Source organism: Rhincodon typus, chromosome 28, assembly GCF_021869965.1.
Source record: "Rhincodon typus isolate 14 chromosome 28, sRhiTyp1.1, whole genome shotgun sequence".
Taxonomy (NCBI): Eukaryota; Metazoa; Chordata; class Chondrichthyes; order Orectolobiformes; family Rhincodontidae; genus Rhincodon; species Rhincodon typus.
In genome coordinates this window covers 13,689,110-13,712,446 of record NC_063359.1, presented here as the reverse complement: position 1 = coordinate 13,712,446, position 23,337 = coordinate 13,689,110, and the positions used below count along the sequence as shown (strand labels likewise).

The following is a 23,337-nucleotide window of genomic DNA, read 5'->3' as shown; positions in this document are numbered from 1 at the left end:
AGTGTAAGAAGTTTACAGAGAGAATTCCACTGTATTTGCTTGGATGGCTTAAGGTATATCTTTTGTGTGGCAGAAGGAGAGAGTTGCTCAAGGTTCTGTTCAATGGAATGGAGAATTTTGGTAGTTGGGTTGCAGAAGGTTTTGGAGATCGTGGGAGACGCACATTCTAAATCAATGACACTGGGGGACATGAGCCAATGTAGGTCAGAAAAGCAACTAGTCATGGATTTTAGCATCACTTTGACATGTTAGGATATGATCCCAAAATGTAGGTGGCTTGCCACTGAGGGTAAAGTGTAAATTGGTAATCTGGGCTGCTCAAACCAGCCAACTAGCTAATAATATGCGGGTTTTCCATGCAAGATTATTTACATCTACATATTTAACATGAAGATAATTTTGACAAAATTGAAAGAATGTCAGTTAGTTTTGGCCAGTAGAGGCAGCAAGAAAGGTGATTACACTGCACATTAGCCAAGATGTGTGTATACGTATTATTTGTATTGTATAAATGTAACAAACAGGAGTTTAGTAGTGGTATTATGGAAATGTGGCTGAGCTGTGCCTTGCAGTTATTCAGCTCAGGAAGGCACTGAGTATTTAAACCACAACAAGGAGTAAGATGTCAGGCTGCATCCTGATCATTGCAAACTTTGCTAGTCTCAGTCAGAGAAACTTTAAGACATAGTGACTGCTGTTAGCACCCAATATTGAGAAGAGGAAAATTGGCCAGGATCTTCACCCCTGGCTGCTATTACAGGAATCCATCTTCCAAAATGTTGGGCTTTGAGAGAGGACGTCACTGGACATTGAAATGTTCCCCCAACAACCTCCTTTTGTACCAGTTTTTCTCCTGAGGACTCTGACCATTGTTGGACTACACGATCACAGCCATTTATCCAAATGGTCACACTTATCTGGACAAAGAAGAAGCTGTTTATCAAAGGATTGTTGGTATCCCAGCAGGACAAATCCTGTGCTTGCCTTGTGTGAGCAAACACAACTTTCAGCAGAGGTAATTGGAAAACAGTAAGAATTGGGAGAATTCTGGCTAATGTTAACTTCTCAACTGCTACCCTGATCTGGAGTATTGTGATTTTTGGTATTTTTGTCTTGTTTCCATAACATGGGGCTCCAATTATTCTCTGTAAAAGAGTGGAGTATTGAGCATTAAGCAGAAAACAAACTGCACTAATCTCAGAGTGTTTACAGTGTTCGGTTACTTAGCCAAAACCTAAGCTAGACCAAAGTGTAGCTCAGGAATATGTCACTATGAGCAGCATAAAAAAAAACCTTTGTGACTAAATTAGAGATTTTGGATCCAAGAATGATTGATGGCAAACCTTGTAGTCCTCTCTTTCTCAAAACTGCATCTTATTTGGTAACCTGTTATTATGATACATTTCTTGTAATATCTTCAGTAAGAACTCAAGGAAATGTGGACCCTTTGGTGCAGACGCTATGCTTTCATTCCTAAGGAAAACCTAATGTGGCACTTAGTGATTTTCTAACCCTTCTAAAAGCAGCAAATTAATTCACACTATTAAGCTGCAGACCACTGTGAGAAGTTGAAACCTTTTCTTAAACTCTCAATTATTTTCTCCATGATTACCAATTGCGACAGCGCAAATACCTCACTAAAATGGGTCCCTTTACACTATCACAATTGCTCTGGGACTGATTGAAGGCTCAGTCTTTACCACTTTGTATTGCTCAGCAGGAGACCCTAAGCTTCAATCAGGGAGGTGCGATTAGGTTTCCCCTAGGTCTTAGTGTCTGTTTATTCAAATATATCGGAGCCAATTTAGTATGTTGCAGTGGCATGTGTTCCCGGTTTCAACTGCAGCAGTGTCGTCACTCAATTTGAACTATGCGTCCTCTCTAACACGCTGACAGAAACCCACCATTTCACTATTGTACTTTAGGAATGAAAAGCCTGCTGTTTTTACCTGATCTGGATCATATGTGACTCAATATTGGCAACTCTTCAAGACCTTCTGAAGTGGCCTAGAAGCCATTCATATGTTGGAACCAGAAGAATTATGGTTCTAGAGAAAGAGCCTCCACAACCACCTTCTCAGGGCAATTAAAGAATGGCAATAAATGCCAATTTTGGAATTGATGGCCACAACCTGGAATTGAATAAACTTTCATTCCTTGCTTGACTAAATACATCAATCACAGAGCATTGCTACACAGGGACAAGGTGCATGCGCTCGCATACACACACCGATGAATTGAAGTCGTAAGTCCCAAAGCACCTGCCTTAGGCAAGTCTTGTTGGTGGGTTATGTGATTATCTCCTGCAGTGACAATCTTCGTAGACTTAACAGCTTTGCTCTCCAAGATTTCAGGAGCTTTTGTTCATCTGATCAAATGTCTTCTCCTGCCTACTAAACACATTAGCATAGATTTTGACTTTGTGGGAATGGTAGGATAAATGAGTTTGAGGGACCTGATGGCCTCTTTTGCATCTCTACCATCTTTTCTTTCCTGTGTGGCTGTAAGATGTACCCTTCATTTGTTCAGCATATTTGTACAGTCACACAAAATCATGCCAAGTCTCAACCACACATATGGATAACACAGGCTCCCATCAAGCTACCAGAGTCAATATTTTCTTTAAATGGAAGAATATTATTTGTCATTGCCAGCAACAATGTACCATGTTATTGAATGACATAAAGTCATATTGGGATGCTTTGCATGAAGTTGCTTTCTGATTGGGTAATTGGCCACCAATACACATGCAAAGTGTTTGCAACCAGATAACAGTGTAACTATGGGAAAATTGCCTGTCTAGGCAGGTAGTAATTTGCCATTTATTGACTTAATCATACTGGCTCTAGTGAAAAATATAAAATACACCCAATTTTTGCTGATGTTGTAACCACCCAAGAATAGCCACTGAAATTGACAAGAAACTGACTCAGCTTGACAAGGTGTTGTCTCAAAGTTTGCGCGTAACACTTACTCTCTATTACACTGCACAGCTGATTTGTAATGCAGAGTGACACCAAAAGCACGGGTTCAATTCCCACACTGGCTGTGTTTATCATGAACCTACCTTCTTAATCCCACCCCTTGCCTGACGTCTGCTGAATCTTAGGTTAAATTGCTGTCAGTCATCTCTTCTCTCTCTCTCCCTCTGAGAGAGCAGCCTGTGGCCTTCCGCCATTACCTTTATTACACTGCAGTATGCACAGGTAATGTGTATACGTAAAGTTTGCTGTCGCCCTATTGGTGGCACCTAACTGGAGGTTAGAAGTTGAGAAGGAGAGAGTCCTTCACGGTAACCTCAGCTGGTGCAGCAATTTGATCTATAGTGTTGGCATCACACTGCATCGCAAACCAGCTGTCCAGCCAACTGAGCTAACTGATCCCTTTATACTAATATGACAGTGTAATTGTAACCAAATTACATCCACAATTAAAAAACGGAAAAGCCAATGGAATGTGAGAAAAGCTAGTCAGAAAGTAACGTTATGACATATTCGTATACATTGTCCCTGATGAAATGAATTTGTGCTTTGCACAGGATTTATGGATATTCATAATTTGTACAGATCACTTTTGGCAGAGGAATATGATTTTCTTTTGCATCATAAGGATACCTAACTTTTGCTAAAACAAAGAATCTGTGTGTTGTACTACTCGGGTCCTCATTCCCACTGAGCGAGTCTCTGCTTGTTAGTGTCCAACCTACAGCAGCCTTGGAGCTGGACTGTTTCTCAAGGATATGACAAAAACCAGAACAAGTGAGCAATTTGAAATAATAAACACTGGTAAGACTATCCATGGGACCCCAAATAGTCTAATGCTCAATGACACGGATAAAATCTGTCCTTTAGAAGAAACAATATGTATTCCGGTTTTAAACCGAGTAAACTGGTGATATTCTTATTCTAAGATCATTCTCAATGGTTGGGAGTTATCATCCCCAGGTTACTTTTGAGTATCAAAATGCTGTTCTTATTCTTTTACACTGACTGAAACATACTGTTTTCTTTTGATTATTCCTTCAGATAATAGACTGCTGTCTCAGACCACAGCTATTATCAGTAACTGTGTCTTATGGTCATTTGGAACTATTCTGAATAACAGTGAATTGGTCCTACCTTGCAATGATTTGCAGTAACAACACCATCATGCATTTTTTTAGCACTTTTCCAATCATAAAACTTCCCAAGGTGCTCCAATTGTGTATATACGCCAAAATATTGGCACCAAAGAAAAGACATTATTTTCCAGTGGTGAAAATGAGAATAGGTTTCTCTTTTATTGTAAAATCTTTCATGGCTTCAAACTCAGAGTAACAATTCAACCCTATTCAGGTCACAAGCTTTAAAGGGACAAATCCACCTTTTCTTTGATGAGGTGTAGTGGAATAGGGGATGAAGGAACACTTTGTACCTATACAACACAAAACAGCACAATCATCACATGCATATCAATACCCAAGCTGCGATTTCCTGAAAAGGTTATTATCATAAAAGATTAAATTCCTAGATTTTTTAAAAAATTATCAGAAACAAAACATAACCGTTCAGTATTAGGGTGGTCTAATTAATGGAGATGCTGTGGAGCGGTAGATATGGTAAAGAATACGGCAGGATTTCACCATATTGGGAACATCTCTGCAATGACCACACTTTTCATCTGGTCCCAGAGGCACAATTAGATTTATGATTCGACAGTGATATACACCCATTTCATAGCAACGTTCATTAGCAATGATCTGAACAAGTGGCATGTGTAAAAATAAGCTATATCATATTTGAAAGTATGTGGCTACTGGGTAGCCATACTATTGTCAACCATTCACCATGGCTGGTCCAGCAAACCAAGGGCAGTGTTTGTGTCTTTACTCACATTTCAAAAAATTTGAAAACAACATCGTTAGCTTTGGCAACTTGGCGATAAAATGTCCTGTTTTCGTCTTTGCTAACAACAAGGAACTAAACATCATGTCCTGAGTTGACAGGGGGTGGATTTTATCTATGCCAATCCATGCATGGGAAGGCAGTATCTTCTGTAACACCACTGGGCAAGACACTGGGCAGCCACTTGTTAGATTGTGCAGTGGGTAAAATGCTTTAGAGCTCCTCCTTGAGGCCTGACTTAACAACTGACAGTAAGCAGTGGCTTGTGAGTGATTTTTTTTTCCCCTGTCATAATTCCCTCTTATCTACATTGAAGTAGTAGTGCCTGCAATAGAAATGGAGCATTAAAGGAAATAAGATGATTAAGTGGGAAATGGTGAATGTCTTCCCTCTTTCCTGAAATTATTGATTAATGTGCAATCCCAAAGGATCCATCATTACATTCTTAAAGCCTAAGCCTAGACAGTAAGCATTGGCAGACTATTTGATGAAGGTAGGTAACAAGAGACAAAATTAAGCCCATCCACACATTTTCCAGCAGAGGTCACTGGATGATGATTAGGAGCAAGAATCCTGGCAAGAATCCATATCCTGATGAGTTGAGCCAAGTGTAACATACAAACCGCTGATATAAGCTAACACAGGACAGACATGGGTTGATGCAAATACATCTCAGTGTTAGCACTATGGATTGCAGTTAGTCAACACACCAACAGTATTCCTACCAATCTACAAAGGCAAACATCCAGAAGCAGTGATGTTTACATTTTAAATTTTCACTTTTGGCATTAATTGGTGCTTGCTTCACGTAAAGTAATTATTTCTCATGCTTACTGTAACAAAAATTCTTGAATTTTTAGGAAAAACAAGTTGGCTGTGCCAGACATTGCCAGATACTTTAGCCAAGGAACTTCCTATTTGGCAGTACGTATGTGATTGTAGTCTCGAGTGACTGGATAAATGATTTCAAACATTGCTGCAATGATGTGTGATAGTGATTTGTAATGCCTGGTAGAAATGTCCAGTGGACCAGTACTGTGGATTGTCGTCTCAGAAATAGCATTGTTCACAACTAAATGCTGGCAGATGTGTTTTGCCTTATGTTGCATCTCTTCAGCTGTTCTGCAACAGCACAGGAATTTTCTATTCTTTCTGCCTGTAACTATGTTTCAGTCACAATAGATTCTGCATGGAAAACAGAAATAGTCTGGACTGATCACTTCATTTAAGTAAAACATGCAGACTAGTGAAGGTTGTAATATGATTCCCAATCTGCACGGCGGCTCAAGTGGTTAGCACTGCTGCCTCACAGTGCCAGGAACCCAGGTTTGATTCCACCCTTGAGCGACTGTGTGGAGTTCGCACATTCTCCCCATGTCTGTGTGGGTTTCCTCCGGGTGCTCCAGTGTCCTCCCACAGCCCAAAGATGTGCAGGCTAGGTGGATTGGCCATGGAAAATTGCCCATAGTGTTGAGGGATATGAGATTAGGTGGGTTATAGGGGGATGGGTCTGGGTGGGATGCTCTGAGGGTCAGTGTGGACTTGTTGGGCTGAAGGGCCTGTTTCCACACTGGAGGGATTCTATGACAGCAAAGGATGCTTGAATTGATTTCTGTGACAGTCATCTAGGGACAGCTGCAAGAGAACACAGGTTCAAAGTGAAAGGGGGAACGTTCAGCAGAGAAGTGTAGGGAAAACCTTTCACCCAGAGTGTGGTGAGTGCCTGGAATACACTGCCAGTGGAGGTGGTGGAAGCAGGTGCATTAGCAACATTTAAGGTGTATTTTGATAGACACTTGAGTGGGACGCAACAGAGGGATAGAAATCACACATGTGCAGTAAGTAGCCCGTCTAAATAAGTTTTAGGAATTGGTGCAGGCTTGGTGGGCTGAAGGGGCAGTTCCTGTGCTGTACTATATTCAATTGAATTGAATTGAGCTGAAACCCCTGCTCAGGTGGGGCTTGTAGGAGAAGAATCTAAAGTTATCAGCTGAAGCAAGGAAGTAGCTCTGACTCTCACTGATTGAACAAGGAACAGCCTCAATTCCTTGGGAGCCTGCAAGCTAATCCAAACATGCTGGACATCCTGTGTGGCAGAACACCAGTAGTGGCAGAGCGAGGCTCTTCAGTGGGCATTCATGACACAGACTTGGGCCCCAATTGACAACTGTCTACAAACCTTCTCACCCCAGACGTAATTGGGCCAGAGGTAGGAAGTTGACAGTGCCCCCTCCTGCCTACTCAAATGCCCCTGTCTCCAAAATTTCCTCAGGAAGGTAGATTAAACTCTCTGCCTCCCCAGCCATAGCTTATCATTATGCTAATGAGCACTATCAGATGAATTATTTAAAAGAAAGAAAGCACCCCCAACCAACTCTTTCAGTCCTGATAAATTACAATGTTTAAAAGACGTTTGGATAAATACATGAATACGAAAGGTTTGGAGGAATATGGGCCAGGAGCAGGCAGGTGGGACTAGTTTAGTATGGACTGGTTGGATGGAAGGTTCTTTTCCGTGCTGTATGACTCTATGATCTGTAAATAAAACCTCACTATGCTAATATCCCTTCTCTTTTTCTAAAAAAAATCTTTGGAATTGGATGAGGAAGACAATACTAGAGCAACATAGATATTATGGTGCAGTAGCATTGTTTGTCTGGCTAGTTTCCTCTGGTCTTGTAAATTAGTTCCTTAAGCAGTATTTCTAGTGAAATCCTAAGTGCTTTTCTTTTAGAATTCACGAACAATTTTGCCAGAGATACAACTCAGAGGGATCCCTTGTGCATTTATTCACATCTCATAAAGCAATTGTAAAAACATGCGCTTGTCACCTCTTAGAAAGCAGAATATATCATTGAATTGTTACTTGCACTCCATGGAGAAACTATCTGGAAAAATGAGACTGAGTATCTGGCATTTTTATTATGCCCACAGCTAGCTGACATGGTGGCGTCATATTGGAGCTTTTTTTGTGTGTGCTGGCCCTGTCTTCACTGATAGAACTGAGGCAATTGTACCCGTTTCTGCTGTAAAGTCAACCAAGCACAAGAAGAGCCCAGTGTTAAGAAGAGAGACAAATATGTTTTTTAGAAGCTCAGAACTATTACGACCATTCCTTAAAAAAAAGTAAAGTGCAAATGCCAAGGAGGTTGCATGAGATAAAAACCATGATGTTAGTGTCAGAATTTTGCCATATTCTGTATCTTTTTAGAATATTCCACATGAGGACATTACAGCCAAGGTCAATCCAACTCGAACATTTCAAATTTTATACAACTTTAAGGTACTACATCTGTCAATTTAATGTAAACACATTTTACATTGCACTAAAATGGATATGTAGACTTTCATGATCTAGTGACATTGTAGCATTGAAGAGAGTGAAGATTGCCAGATCACCAATAGAACATAGAACATTACAGCGCAGTACAGGCCCTTCAGCCCTCGATGTTGCGCCGACCTGTGAAACCAATCTGAAGCCCTAACCTAAACTATTCCATAATCATCCATATGTTTATCCAATGACCATTTAAATGCCCTTAAAGTTGGCGAGTCTACTATTTTTGCAGGCAGGGCATTCCACGCCCTTACTACAATGGAGAATGAACCATCCATTCACTTTACTATTCCAATAATTCAAATATATATACACATGTAGAGCATTAGAATTCAGGAAAAACAACCCATTGGTATCAATGTGGATTTCACAAGCTTCAAAATCTCCCCTCCCCCTACCACATCCCAAAACCAGTCCAGCTCGTCCCTGCCTCCCTAACCTGTTCTTCCTCCCACCTATCCCCTCCTCCCACCTCAAGCCGCACCCCCACCTCCTACCTACTAACCTCATCCTGCCCCCTTGACCTGTCCGTCCTCCCTGGACTGACCTATCCCCTCCCTAACTCCCCACCTACGCTCACCTTTACTGGCTCCATCCCCGCCTCTTCGACCTGTTTGTTTCCTCTCCACCTATCCTCTCCTCTATCCAACTTCTATCCGCCTCCCACTGTCTCCCTATTTATTTCAGAACCCCCTTCCCCTCCCCCATTTCTGATGAAGGGTCTAGGCCCGAAACGTCAGCCTTTCTGCTCCTATGATGCTGCTTGGCCTGCTGTGTTCATCCAGCTCTGCACCTTGTTGTCTCGGATTCTCCAGCATCTGCAGTTCCTACTATCTCTGAGCCCATTGGTAAAGTTGGGCAAACATAATGGCACACACTAGAAAGATTCTCAGTACTTGACTTCAGACGCTCCTATTTTGCACTTACATCCAGATCTGTAGATTGATTTATGACGTCTACTCATTTAGTTTAACAGAAATATGAATATTCACCAGATTAAGATTTGGAAATGAAGTATTTAGAACAGTAAAGGCATTTTTCAGATTGCAATTAAGTATTCACTCTGACAAGATTGTTCTTTCTGGCATAGATTCCAGACCCTCAGCACAGTACCTTTAAGACAATGAAATCACACCACAACATGTGATGTTGTAGTATAAAAGGTACCTATCTCACCTTCAGTCATGCTCTCTGTGTAATATGTCAGTTTAGTCAGTCAGTTATGTATATATATGTAGAGTAGCATAAGGAAACATTAAACTTGGACTATATGTGCACGACTGTGATATGGTAACCTTCTAAGTAGTTAGTGTTCTGCATAAGCTTAAGGATATTTGTTGCACAAGAACTTGGCTCTTTGTGGTATTGATTACAGGGGTTAACACATAAAAAAAGTGCAAACCCTTGTGTAGGTTGAGTGAAAGAGGGTACAGTTGATCATTTTCCAGGTTCTCATTGATATGGAGGCTTTGGATACATCAATGAGACTCTCACCACTGAATAACCTCCCAATGCTAATTAGTTAGCTCACATATCAGGAATGACCAGTTGCGTCACGTACAAAACTTAAGCATGAGTCAGAACTTTATACAAAGGAAAAGATGGGAGAATTTAAAATGTAGTCACATTGATAACAAAGGTTGCTCTATGACTGTTGGCTAAACGGTCATCTGTCCTATTCACAAACCAGTTTGAACATTTTCCTCCATTGTATTTTTTAATTGCAATTTTCTGAAGATCTAGTGCTCCCAAATTGTGAAAGTTTGCACAATTCAGATATCTTCATGTCGCTGTGTCAAGATGCAATATATGCCAATTTTTTGCAGCATTTTTAACAATCATAATCCTCTTACAGCACTCCATATAACAAGAAGGGTATGCTCAAGCTGTTTATTTGTCCCACACAGATACTTGAATTCTGGATTTCTGGAGTTGTGTATTTTGACATACATCATCAATGCTCTTATTCACTTACTTTTATTCTGCTTTAATGCTTCCAGTCATGCCTTTCTGAAGCTGTGTGCCTTGTGGATTCATTTGTAAGTCAGTTACCTTACCATTCATTTTGTTTAGTTTGTGGTTCGTACCTAAAAGTCATGAACCACATTTTTTTGTCAACAACATTATACCTAACTGTGGGTGTTTGTTTGGCTGCTTGTGTGTCCCATATTGCACTGTGTGTTGTACTTCACAATGCCACAACCTATCCTCCAGTGGGGCTGGATAGGAAGGCAGTCAGTTATCTAATTCCATATCAGTAACTGACAGGCCAGTAACCTGGTCACATTCTGCTTCCAAGCCAGTCTCTTGAAGTGGGAGTGAGGTTTCCAACCAGTGGGAAAGGGAGTGGGAAGCAGACTTGTTAAGGGCCATTAAGGCCTATTGTCAGAGGTTGACACCAGTCAGTTTCCAGATCCATACACCTTCATTTGGAGCAGCTGTCATTTCACTAACCTGCAAGGACAGGGAAGAGTCACCGGACCCGAAACGTTAACTCTGATTTCTCTTCACAGATGCTGTCAGACCAACTGAGATTTTCCAGCAATCTTTATTTTTGCAGGGACAGTCTGCTGTTCCTTCTGACCCTTTGTTTTCCCCCAATATGTTGTTCTCATTTAACTTTGAATATTTCTCAACACAGTGCAAAGCCTCATCTGTTCTCCCGTTAATGTGCGCTAGTTGATGATTGACAATCTCAAATCTTCAATTGCTTTCTTTAGAACAAGTTTCCCTACCTCAGCAGATGCGCTGTCACAACAGGATGTCTTACATGGAAGACTTTCTATCTCTGCTGATATCATCGTTCGGCTGTTTAAACTCTCAAGATTTGGTTAGAAGCATTAGTGCCACCACATACTGATCACTAATCTTTCTCTTACCCTGGGAACACATATGGTGCATAACTAATGCTAACTTTGAGTTTAAAGTATGTCTTCATGATCTCTCCTGTCTGTGTATCTGCTCCTCCATGGGATCTAGAACTCTATTCAGCCTGGAGCACTCACTCCCTAGCATTGAAACTTTCATTTGCTCAGTCTTTTTATTTAATCCTGTAGCTATTACATTGTTTTATTTCCTCAATGAATCTGGAATCAATTCCAAATCTGTTACATACCCCTGTGCATCTCAAATGTGATAGAGGTGGATGTTTCCCAGCCACTCTGACTCACACGGCACTTCAGAGTTTTAGTTATTCCTCGCTTTTCTACAAAAAAGTAGCTGTCTCTCTTACAGGCTCTGAAAATCCGTACAATTTCAGCTGTCCACTTTTGATATCATGTTTCAAGTAAAATGTTTAATGACTGCTGTAAGCTAAAGTGAAAGTGAGTTCCAAAAGAGGTAGAAATCACATGACTATAGCAAGCCAGCTAGCACATACAAATTAAACTGGCTCCTTTATAAATCATGGTCAACAATCCTCTTAATTTTCTTCTTTTGTTTCCCCTAAGTGCCTGTCTTGCAATCTCCTTTCTCCGTCATCCCCTCTATATTAACATAGAGACTCTCCCATCTCAGTTTATTCCTCCTTGGGCCTCAAATCTGTGGAACATCTTAATCTCTCTCGGCCTTTCTCCGTGGATTTTTAAAGGGGCCACTTTAACATTGTTCAGTCTCTGTTCCCTGATTTACCACATCTTTGTTTCTCTTTACATAGGTGCAAGCTGTTAAAACTAAGGACTGCTTCCGTTAGTTAGTTCAAGTTGAACATTCCCGAAGTTTTATTATGGAGAAAAGAAACCTTTTGTTTTAATAAGAGGAGATTCGGGACCCTGGGAGGAAGGTAGAAGGGAATAGGTAAAAGATGATGAAATGCACAATGGTAAACAGAAGATTCATCTGTGAAAACAGGGACCTGGAGGGATTGCTGGTTGTGGGGGAGGAACTCAGCGGTGAATAGTACAAATGCAAGAATGGATAAATAATTCTGTTTAATTACCTTTGACAATCAAAATGTGATCATACAGATCTTGCCCTCAGGAAGTTAGATGGTTGCATTGAACAGTCTAGGATAAAATTATGTCAAGTTCTTGGAATGACTAGGCTGATTGGCCAAATGACAATTTCTTGAGTCATATTCTTTCAATTCTCATGTTACAAGGTTGATATTTTGCAAACATACCGGGAATAAGAAAGCACAAACTATTAGGCACTAGTTTTGTTCAACGGCACAAACATTAAGTAAAGCCCAAACTTTTAAAAATACGCTTCAAAGAGACAATTAAAATTACAAGAGATTGAACAATTGCACAAAGTGCGATCAGCAACTGCTAGCCTAATGGGAGGATGAATGGCCAGGCAACTGTTCTCCCAGGCTGAGCAGTGTGCAGAGGCCAGCTGTTGCGGTAATTCTCTACTATTGTTCCATGTAGTTTATTCAAAGTCACTGGTGGCTTGGCCTGTTGCATTACCCAGTACAATTGACAAAAAATCTGAAATCTCAACACATTAATTCACAATACAATATTTATATTGGCAGGAAATAAACAGCAAAATATAAGAGGGAGCAGCCACTTTTTGTTTCTTTTCATCGCACCGACTGCATTCGTTGATCCTCCAGCATTCTAGCAAATATTCTCACTCGTCGAACCACTTGGTATACCTCGTGGATATTCACTCGCATCAGATCTTTGGATCAAACAAAAATTCTAAACATCTGGGAGACAGCGAGCACAATGAAACTGTTCAGGATTGGTGACTGGGTCAAATGTAGAAAGAGCTCAATGAAGCCCAAAGGACTGTTAAATAAACATCCATTTTACAAATGCCATGATTAGAAAAGTTAAAATGAAAATAAACAAAAAGTGAAGAAAGTAGGAGGCCATTAATGAGACGAACTCGTAAGGCAATTGTTTGCTAAACCCTTTGGGATCTGATGGGATTAGTTTCAGACATCCTGTTGGAATGCAAACCTGTTGGAATATTTGGTGAGTTTATTTTGGAGAGGGTGAAAAATCTATAAATCTTTTGGGATTTGTTATCAGAGATAATGATTTATTGCATTCTTCATAAAAACATGTACATCAATATTCAGTAATATTTAAATATCTGGAGCTAGTAAGTTAGTGCATTCTGGTTACTTGGATTTTTACAATGTGATCATTACAGCTACATTGGAGCAATTTATTTTAAAGAAAATGAGAGTCACATAGAACAATTAAAAAAGACTCTTTTTATGGAAACACAGTTGATCCCCTCGATGCCTCTGAGTTACTCGGGAGTACAACGAGTGAGCTAACACCCCAGGTTGGCGAGAAAAATTCAACTGGATTTCCTGATCCTAAGGCCCTGATATAATTTATGTCTGTTTAGTACAATGCAGTATCAGTGATTCAATGTCACAAACAATGTAATCAGTTTTAACTATTCCAGCTAAGGGACGAGGAATTAAGGATGCAATGGTAAAGCAAATCATGCTGACCCAGTGTTACTTGCTTCCAGTCAAGTAGGAAAGTCAAACTAACACAAGTGTTTATTTATAATTTCAATCTGAGTTTAGCTGCTTAATACCAAGTCACCAATCCCTCACCTCACTCCTGCAGGGAGCCGTGCTCAAATGGAGCCCTAAATCACAATTTTTGAAAGCGCAGCTCCTAGCCAGGGCTGTAGGATCTGGGAACCTACCTTGCAATGTTCCACTGTGATAATTTTCCGAGCAAGAAACCCAACCTATAATCTGGTGGCTTGGTGAGGTTCTTCTGCAGTATCATAGTTGTACTGTGTGGTGTGGCACACACTTTCCATTGGACCCGAGGCCATGAATTGGCTTTGAACGTCACTGACTATGTAAATGTTTAAAATCCATCCTATAAACACGCTATTCTGTATCGTTTATGTTCTTCGGGTACTTGTGCTACAATGTATTCCACTCATGCCCTTGCAACACATAGACATGCAGTTTTTAGTCCTGGAACCTAACAGTTCCACATTTGGATGACATGGTTGTGAGGAGATTAGCACATGATAGAATAAGTACAAAGATCTGCACAAGTCACTATGGTGTTTGGATTTGGGCAAGGTGAGTAAGGGGATGATCAAACTTTAACATGAAGTCTATGAGGATTTCGTCAAGTTAGGACCAGGTGAATGAGGAGGCAGCCCTGCTCATGCAAAGCAACAACTAAATCAGATTTAGCCGAGTTTGTTGAGGAGACTAGATTCATTAAGATTATTTTAGGATGGCAAATGGTTAGTATCCTTTATGGACGTCATCACATATTAAGTAAAAATGCAGGTGTAGATCTGTATTTTCTCATCTATAAATGTGCAATTTACAGCCGGATTGTGTTTTCACTGACAAAAACAGGGAACAAAAGTACCTCATGCCCTTTACTTATAACAATCAATTTTTAAACTCAGTGTTGTAAGATTTCGAACAAACATTCTGTGTGCCTGTAAGTAGTTCAATAGCAAAATTTTAAGAATCAATAACTGGGTCAAATTGAAAGAAAATGTCAGCTGGTTGCTGGGATATGTGACTTAATATGACTGAACAACATTGGTGCTCCTTGTTTATGTTATCAGCTTGGGGGTGTGAAATATCTAACACCACAGCTGGCAGCTGCTATCCTCAATTATTGAAATTTGGACCCTTGACACCCATCCCGTTGCAGCATGTAACAGATATCTTGCTTTATCCTGTGTTTTACTATAACAAAAAGATGTTTTTATTTAAATTATTTGAAAGCTTTTTGACTATCAAGGTCAGTCTTAAAATTTTGGTTTGAAAGACCTGGGACTCCTTAAAGTTTTCTATGGCAGGCACAGCCAAGTCAATGAAGAACAAAAACAAAGTTGCTGGAAAAGCTCAGCAGGTCTGGCAGCATCTGTGGAGGAGAAAACAGAGTTAACGTTTCAGGTCCAGTGACCCTTCCTCAGAAGTCAATGAAGACTAAGGGGATCAAAGCTCTAAGTCTCTGGGCATGTGTACCTGTTCATCAGCAAGGTGTCAAATCTAGGTGTTGTAAACACCATATCATTTTATTTTCTGCATTTTCGATTGTAGAATAGATGGATTAAAAGGACCATTTTGAAACTGAAGGACAATTCTAAATACAAGTTCACTTCTAAATACAAGTTTTAAAAACTCATTGTGTTTGGTGTTTGCGGTGTTGCTTTGTTTACAAAGTAAATCAAAGGGAAATCATGACACTGGTGTATGTGAACAGAGTGAGATTTGACTGGCAACAAGTAACTGATTGGTTTGTACAATTATGATCAGTCATGGAAGCTAAATCTCATCATTGATGACAACTCTCTGATTCCTTGGTAGCTGATCAGCTTGTGTGTATGAACAATGCAGTGAAAAGCCTTCAGATTGCTGAAAGGGTAGATGTTATATCTCTATGTGTCTGTCTGTCTCTCTCTTTGCAGCAAAAGTACCTGAAGCAAGCCATTTATTTTCTCCCACTAATTGCTGTTAACTGTTGATTTCAACCAATATTTAAAATACCTTGTAGTTAGTGCATCAATTGCCCTGTGCAAAGAGATGGAAAGACTCAAAAGAAAGGAGATTAAAGCAGGAAGTCCTGGCCAGCAATATGATTATCTGAGTGAACCCTTGGACTGGTGCTATTGAACTGTAGTCCAGAGGTTTTTTTTTTGTGTTTGCCTGTATCTGTCTATCTGTTTACATGTGTACAGGTTTTAAAAGGTGGTTAGGATTTGGACTGGTAGCACTGATTGTTGATAGTTAATGGCTGTTTATTTGTGATTAGAATTTACTTACTTTTAATAAGGAATATTTCCCATTAATAGTTCTGGTCAATGTCTTCTGTTGATGTATAGAGTCATAGAGTCATACGACATGAAAATAGGCCCTTCGGTCCAACTCATCCATGCCGACCAGGTTTCCCAAACTAAACTAGTCCCATTTGCCTGCATTTAGCCCATATCCCTCCAAACCTTTCCTCTTCACGTACCTGTCCAAATATTTTATAAATGTTGCAACTGTATCTGCATGTACCACTTCCTCTTGTAGTTCGTTCCAAATATGCAGCACCATCTGTGTGGGAAAGCTGCCATTCAAGTCCCTTTTAAATCTTTCCTCTCTCACCTTAAACCTATGCCCTTTATTTTTGGGCTCCCCTACCTGAGAGAAGACCTTGGCTATTCATGCCCCTCATGATTTTATAAATTACTATAAAGTCACCCCTTACCCTCCTATGTCCATGGAAAAAAACTCCCATCCTATCCAGCCTCTCCTTATAAATCAAACTATCCAGTCTTGGTAACATCCTTGTAAATCTTTTTTGCGTCCTTTCCAATTTAATAACATCCTTCCTATATCAGGGTGACCAGAAATGTATGCAATATTCCAAAAGTGACCTCACCAATATCCTGTACAACTGCAACATGACATCCCAACTCTTATACACAATGATTCCAACAGACAGGTAAATCAGTGACTACATGTTTTGATCGAAATGTTAACTCTCATGACCACCCTGGAAGTAGTGGGGTCTGAGGATCAGCACACTTTGCCAAACTGGATCATAGCATAATCTTTTGTAAATTGAAGAGAAAAGCAAGATCATTTCACCACCTGAACATTGCAACTCTAACATTTGCACAATTTATTTTCTCCCTCCCTCAGTTGTGTCCACTATTCTTGTGAAGCTACCGACTGTCAGGAACTCAATCTCAAAAATGCAGTGGTGAACTGCACTGGGACTGGACGTTACAATGGGGACCGATGCACTGTGTTCTGCCAGCGAGGTTATGTGCTTCACCTGCGAAGAGACGAAGACACCTCCAAACGTCAGGTCAGTTCATTGTCACAAAGAATTTTAGTACTTCACTCAGTTATTACCCAAAAAGCTTTTGCAAACGCCTCGGCTTCTGAGACTAGCCATGCTTTTTCTTGTATTTGTTTAGAATATATGAAAAGAATCCAAGTGGCAGTAGCATAACTAGCACAGATGATTATAAAGGTGCCATTAATATTCCCAAATAGACATCACTGCTTGTGGCTGGTGGAAATTGACTAGAGGATGATAGCTCCGGGTGCAATCATTCTTTGATATTACGTTGAAGTTGTTGCCTGTGGTTTAGAGTATGTCTTTCAAACTTCATTGTTTAGTAGCGAAAATAGAAGTTAGCTGTGATTAGGCCAGTCGTAACACGCACTAATGAACACTGGCTCTTTTCTTTGTTGCTTTTCCAGTGATTTCATTCCAGTCCTGTCACATGTCCAATACTCTTAGTTTAGTTTCTTTTCCAAGACAGTTTCCATCAGCATTGCTTCACTTTTCAACACTTGCACAAAAATACTTCAGTTACATCAATGGTTAAGACATAGTATTCCTGTGTAATTGTCTAATAAGATGTCTAAAAGGGATTTTAGGAGGATTCAACTTGAATGTGTTTTTTTTTAATAAGGCAGGACATAAAGTTACATTTTAACATTCCTTGCATGTTGTGACATCATTAACGAGTATGAAAAATAGATTGCCATTACACAAAGAAAAGTTTCCAAATTTGTGGTCATTCCACTTGGAAAGTACTTGTTAGGTGGATTTTTGAAGAGAGCATGTGATTTTGACTAGGGCTGAACAATAAATTGTGTCCAGAGTCAGCAGAGCACCTAACTTGCCCAGAGGGAAAATTCACCTTTGGATATTCACAGGTGTGCTAATAATTTAAGCCATTCCTTTTGAAACCTAATAGTCTCATGGACTAGTCTTGACCACCTGAGGAGGCCAGAAAATATTTTATAGATTTTTTTAATCGTTTCTTGGTTGTGTTGTATGGTGGATCCTCACCACAGCTCACCATGCTTGGTACATCTGCTAGGTTTGCTGCCACCATTGTCTTTTCTCATTAAATCTGCTTTGTCTAGCATGGGAGAGCAAAACTACTTGGTAGCCTAATAAGAAGAGGCTCTCTTCTTTTTCTTACTCATTTATGGGATGTGGGTGTCACCAGCTGGCCAGCACTTATTGCCCATCCCTAGTTGCCCTTATGAAGGTGGTGCTGAGCTGTCTTCTTGAACTGCTGTGGTCCACCTGCTGTAGGTTCACCCATGCTCCTCCTCACACTCCATCCATAACACTGTTTTGTCTCTCCCAGGAGATTATACACTTGTGGTTGGTTCTTGGCCAGGTAATGGGGTCTGGTGATTGTACTATAGCCAAGATGTTTTTAATGATTATGGTCAAGTTGACATGACATAGGCAAATTGGTCTTGGATGGGTCAGCTGGTCTTTTCCTGTCCATCAACTCTGTGTGTATGCAGACAAGACTTTCTGACATGGGACAATTTGTTTCTAAAATATAACAAATACACATTGAGCTAGAATATCATTTTTTAAAAAATATGTATTTTACTCCTGGGTCCCTGTTCAAGTCAGCACACAGCTGTTTTAAGTTGGCATATTCCATAAAACTGAATGCGAACTGCCAACTGAATGCAGCTGCAAGCTGACTGACCAAAACAAAACAGGTTCTTGTTTTCAGTTCTTTTGTATTGTTCTTTGGATTTCTGTGGTTTACTTAAGCCAGTAAATGCCCCAGTCTTTTTGCTGTAGTATTCAAACTACTAGCTGGCAAATTGTTCCAAAAAACTGTCTATCCAAAATAGCACATCTTAGATGTAAAAGAAAGCATAAATGTTAAAATATCACAAATACCAGAGGGGACAGATCTGGTTAAAAAACTTGGTGGATGTTTAATTTCAATAAAACACATGCCTCAAGTGAGCCTCCTCCCACCACCCCAGTTTGATCCTATTTCATAATACATTTAAAACCATCGATTCTTACAGTGGAGGTGGAGCTCCTACAACCCTTTCATTCTGTATCATATTTGAAAGGAACGAAGCAAACGCCAAGATTTCCAGAAACGTTCCAGGAGGGAAACCCCTACTCACTGAGAAAGAATGCCAGCGTTTCTGGCTATCAAGCAGCAGTCAAAGGCTGGCACACCCCCACAACTCAGTCATGACAGAGTGGAGGCTATGGCTGTTACTAGGACAACAACAATCTGCACTCTCAGGGTGAGGGATGACCCACTGGAAAAGTAAATGGTGTGTGTGGCGGTTGGAGTGGGGTCATTGGGAGGGGGTGGGTGTGTTCTGAGTTGGAGGTCACAGAGGATGTGGAAGCTCAGAGCAGCCATGCCCTGACCCTAAGGCCCAGTCCCCCAGTCGTGTACAGATTAATGTAGATCAAAAGGCCCTCCCTCACTCCCAAAGAGACAGTGTCCACACAGGGTCCAACAGTCAGGTAGGCTGACACCTAGACGTGAAAGTAGGCTTCAGTTGATGCCCTGTCTTTCAGGTGGAACTTGGGCCTTCCAATCAGAACTTAATTTAGGAGAAAGCAGGATAGTATCAGAGTTCTGGTCTTATACCATTCCACCTCATTAAGTTCACTTTACACCTCCAGGCCCAGAAGAATGCACCTGAAAGGTTTTTTCAGCAGAACAGTATCGTGACTTAAAGAGAAAACACAATGTTTTTGGTCCATTTGATGAATCAGCTATACTTCATCTCCGAGTTAGTGAGTTCACCGACGGACAAAATTAAGTCCATTTTCAATTCTTTGTCACTTGCCTTTAAAAGCTTCACACTGTTTACTCCAGATTCTGGAACCTGTGGTGCTGGAATAGAGTACAATTTCCAACTTGCTAAGATGAACTTAAACAAAGAAAGAAGAAGGATGTTCATTTTAATAGCACTTTACGTGACCACTGGACATCTTGTAGCACTTTACAATGAAGAGGTTTTTTTTGAAGTGTAGTCACTGCTGTAATGTACCAAACATTATGTGAGCTAATTTTCCTTCAGCAAAAAACGGCCAAAAAATCAACAACCAGAACTTTGTTTTGTGATGTTAATTACGGAATAAATATTGGGACCAATAACTCGCTCGCTCTCCTCAAACTAGTCCTAGGGTTTCTGTTATATCCATCAAAACAGAGAAATAGAGCCTCAACTTAATATTTCAAATGAATGACAGCACCGCAGACAATGCACTGCTCCCTCAGTACTGCACTGAAGAATCTGCCTTAATTTTTGCACTGAGTGGGACTTGAACCCAGAACATTGTGATTCAGAGATGCGTGTGTTGAGCCTCAGTTAACACCTAAACAGGGCACTGGATCTCAGACTCTGCTAAGTTAGCTGATCTTTGACAAAGCAGCTCCATCTGGGCTCCATGATCTTGGTTTGTAGATGAGACTGTAGGAGGCAAGTTAGTAAGTTTGTAGATGACACCAAAATTAGTGGTATAATGGACAGTGAAGAAGATTATCTAAGCTTACAAAGAGATCTTGATCAATTGGGTTAATAGGCTGAGGAATGGCAGATAGAGTTTAATTTGAATAAATGTGAAGTAGTGCATTTTGGTAAAACAAGGAGGGGCAGGACTTATACAATTAAAAGGAGGGCCTTGGATTGTGTAATAAAACAGAGAGACCTAGTGGTTCAGGTGCATAATTCTTTGAAGTTTGCGTCACATGTAGACAGGGTGGTTAAGAAGGCATTTAAGAATGCTTGCCTTCATTGCTCAGACCTTTGAGTATAGGAATTGGGAAGTCATGTTGAGGTTGTACAGGACATTGGTGAGGCTTCTTCTGGGAAACTATGTCCAGTTCTGGCCACCCTGTTAAAGGAAGGATATTATTAAGCTGGAGAGGGTTCTGAAAAGATTTATCAGGATGTTGCCAGGAATGGAGAGTTTGAATTATAAGGAAAGGCTGAATAGACTGAACTTTTTTCATGAAGTGTAGGAAGTTGAGGGATGACCTTACAGAGGCTTATAAAATCATGAGGAGTACAGATAAGATGAATGGGATGTGTCTTTTCCCTAGGCTGGGGAATTTCAGGACTAGGGAGCATATATTAAGGTGAGAGGAGAAAGATTTAAAAAAGATATGAGGAACAACTATTTTACACACAGAGCGGTTCATGTGTGGAATGAACTTCCAGAGGAAGTGGCGTATGTGGTACAATTACAACATTTAAAAGACCTTTGGATAAGTACATGAATAAGAAATGCTTGGAGGGGTATGGGTCAAGCACAGCCAGGTGGTACTAGTTTAGTTTGGGATAATGGTCAGCATGGACTGGTTGGACTGAAGGGTTTGTTTCCATGCTGTATGACTTTTTGACTCTGTAAAAGAAACATCAACCAGGTTTTTGACTCCTGATCCTTCTCCAGAAAGTACCATGTCCACTTTTGACAGGTGTCCGCTGAGACATTTTCCAAGTCAAATACTGAGGCACCAGAGCATTACCAATCTGCATGGAACCATATCAGCCCAGGGCAGGAGCATGTAAATACAATTAATCGATCAAAGTCACTTAAGGTGAACAAAAAAAAAGTCCAGGCCAACAGCTCACGCTAAGGCATTGAATTGTCTGAGACACTACTATTCCAAGAATGATGGCAACAAGTAACAATTACTAGGAGATGTCCCCACTGTAGCATTAACAGAGAAAACAGCCTTGGTTACTATCAATTAAAGTTAATATATTCAAAGGCTTGAAAACCCAGAGAAAAGAGAAAGTATGAATTGGAGGTTTCCAGAAAACATTAGCATTCAGGGTCAAGCCAGTCTTTTCAAGTCCAACTGATGCTAATTAAGACAAATGTCTTGGTGTGGGCCTGAGTTTCCACACAGGGAGCTCCTGTGGATTTGGAACTGAACATGTGCAGATTATGCATGTGTGAATGCTGACTTCCCAATCCACTAGGCTCCCTCAAGAATACGTTCACTGACCAACCACAGATCTGCTGCACAATCTTCAGAATGCAGTTCTTGTCCTTTGCTATCGGATTTCCTCACAAGGAATATCTAAGAAATGCCAAGTTATAGAGCCAGCCACACACCAATCTAGAATACATTTCCTTGGTAAAGCTGCTACTTCCGCCAAATAAATTTGATTCAAAGCAGTAAAGAGATTATTTTAAAATGACGGAATTCATATTGTTTAAATGGCTTATCCACAGCACTTAGCACCAGTTCACATTTAGTAAAGTAAATGAGGATACGAGGTACTCACAAGCCAAGAAGTGATTGCTTGGGCTGGAGTGTTTGAGACTGAAATCTATAGCCATGATATGAAGGTGCTGGTGTTGAATTGGGGTGGACAAGGTCAGAAGTCACACGACACCAGGTTATAGTCCAACAGGTTTATTTGAAGTCACAAGATTTTGGAGCATAGCCCCTTCATCGGGTGATGAAGGGGCAGCGCTTCCAAAGCTTGTGATTTTAAATAAACCTGTTGGACTATAACCTGGTGTCGTGTGACTTTTGAACAAATCTATAATGGCAAAGAGTACTAAGTATGGGTTTTGGATGGAATTTTACCTTTAAAAAAAATATAAGGCTTCAGGCTGGGTTTGGATAATGATAATGTTTTTAGAAAATCAGATTCTCAACCAAAGGCTGCCTAATTATTTGAGGCTTTGACGAGAGTCGAAAAGTGGGTGGCCAGTAAACAGATGCAGTGAGGCAGGTTGATACTTTAAGCATGTTTTTCTACTTTAACTGATCAACTGGAATTACTGTCCCTCAGGAAACGGAGGTGAGTGCTTGGTGGATAGAGGAGGCAGATGCCATTGCACCTACTCCCAGATCCAGTGAGTCTGCCTCAGAAAGTCCTGGGTTTAGGCATTCTATTGAAAGTGTGCTTCTTCATGGGGAAAAGGCCATCTGTTTGATCCATGCTAGCCAGCTTACATATCCACACCTTAATGTACAGCAGCAAATCCCGCCAGAGAATTTCAGCATTTGCTTGATAATCAAAACGACGAGTCACTAGTTGTCAAAACAAAACCATCTCAAGGCAGCAACTTATAGAATAAATGTTCAATTTGTTTACTTTATTCTTGTGACACACTCGTGCAAACTGTCAGAAAGAAAGCACATATCTTTAAATCATTAGCTGTAAGGTTGGTTTTGTTGGCTGTGGCATTAAGTGTTTTCTTAAAATGTAATTTTTTTTCACAATTTAAACTATTTTACCAAGAAGCAGAGCCCTAATTTAATCTGAGATAACAAGGTGTAGAGCTGGATGAACACAGCAGGTCAAGCAGCATCAGAGGAGCAGGAAAGCTGACGTTTCGGGTCTGGACCCTTCTTCAGAAGGCCTGCTGTGTTCCTCCAGCTTTA

The 23,337-nt window shown here is 40.4% G+C and overlaps 1 protein-coding gene across 1 annotated transcript in view; it reads left to right on the top strand.

Annotated features, from left to right (window-relative positions):
- LOC109913486 (pappalysin-1-like) overlaps positions 1 to 23,337 on the top strand; it is a 277,630-nt gene that overhangs the window by 145,754 nt on the left and 108,539 nt on the right. Inside the window, exon 14 of the mRNA XM_048613637.1 lies at positions 16,814 to 16,982. Coding sequence (XP_048469594.1) covers positions 16,814 to 16,982 — 169 coding nt within the window. The remainder of the gene's footprint in view (positions 1 to 16,813; positions 16,983 to 23,337) is intronic.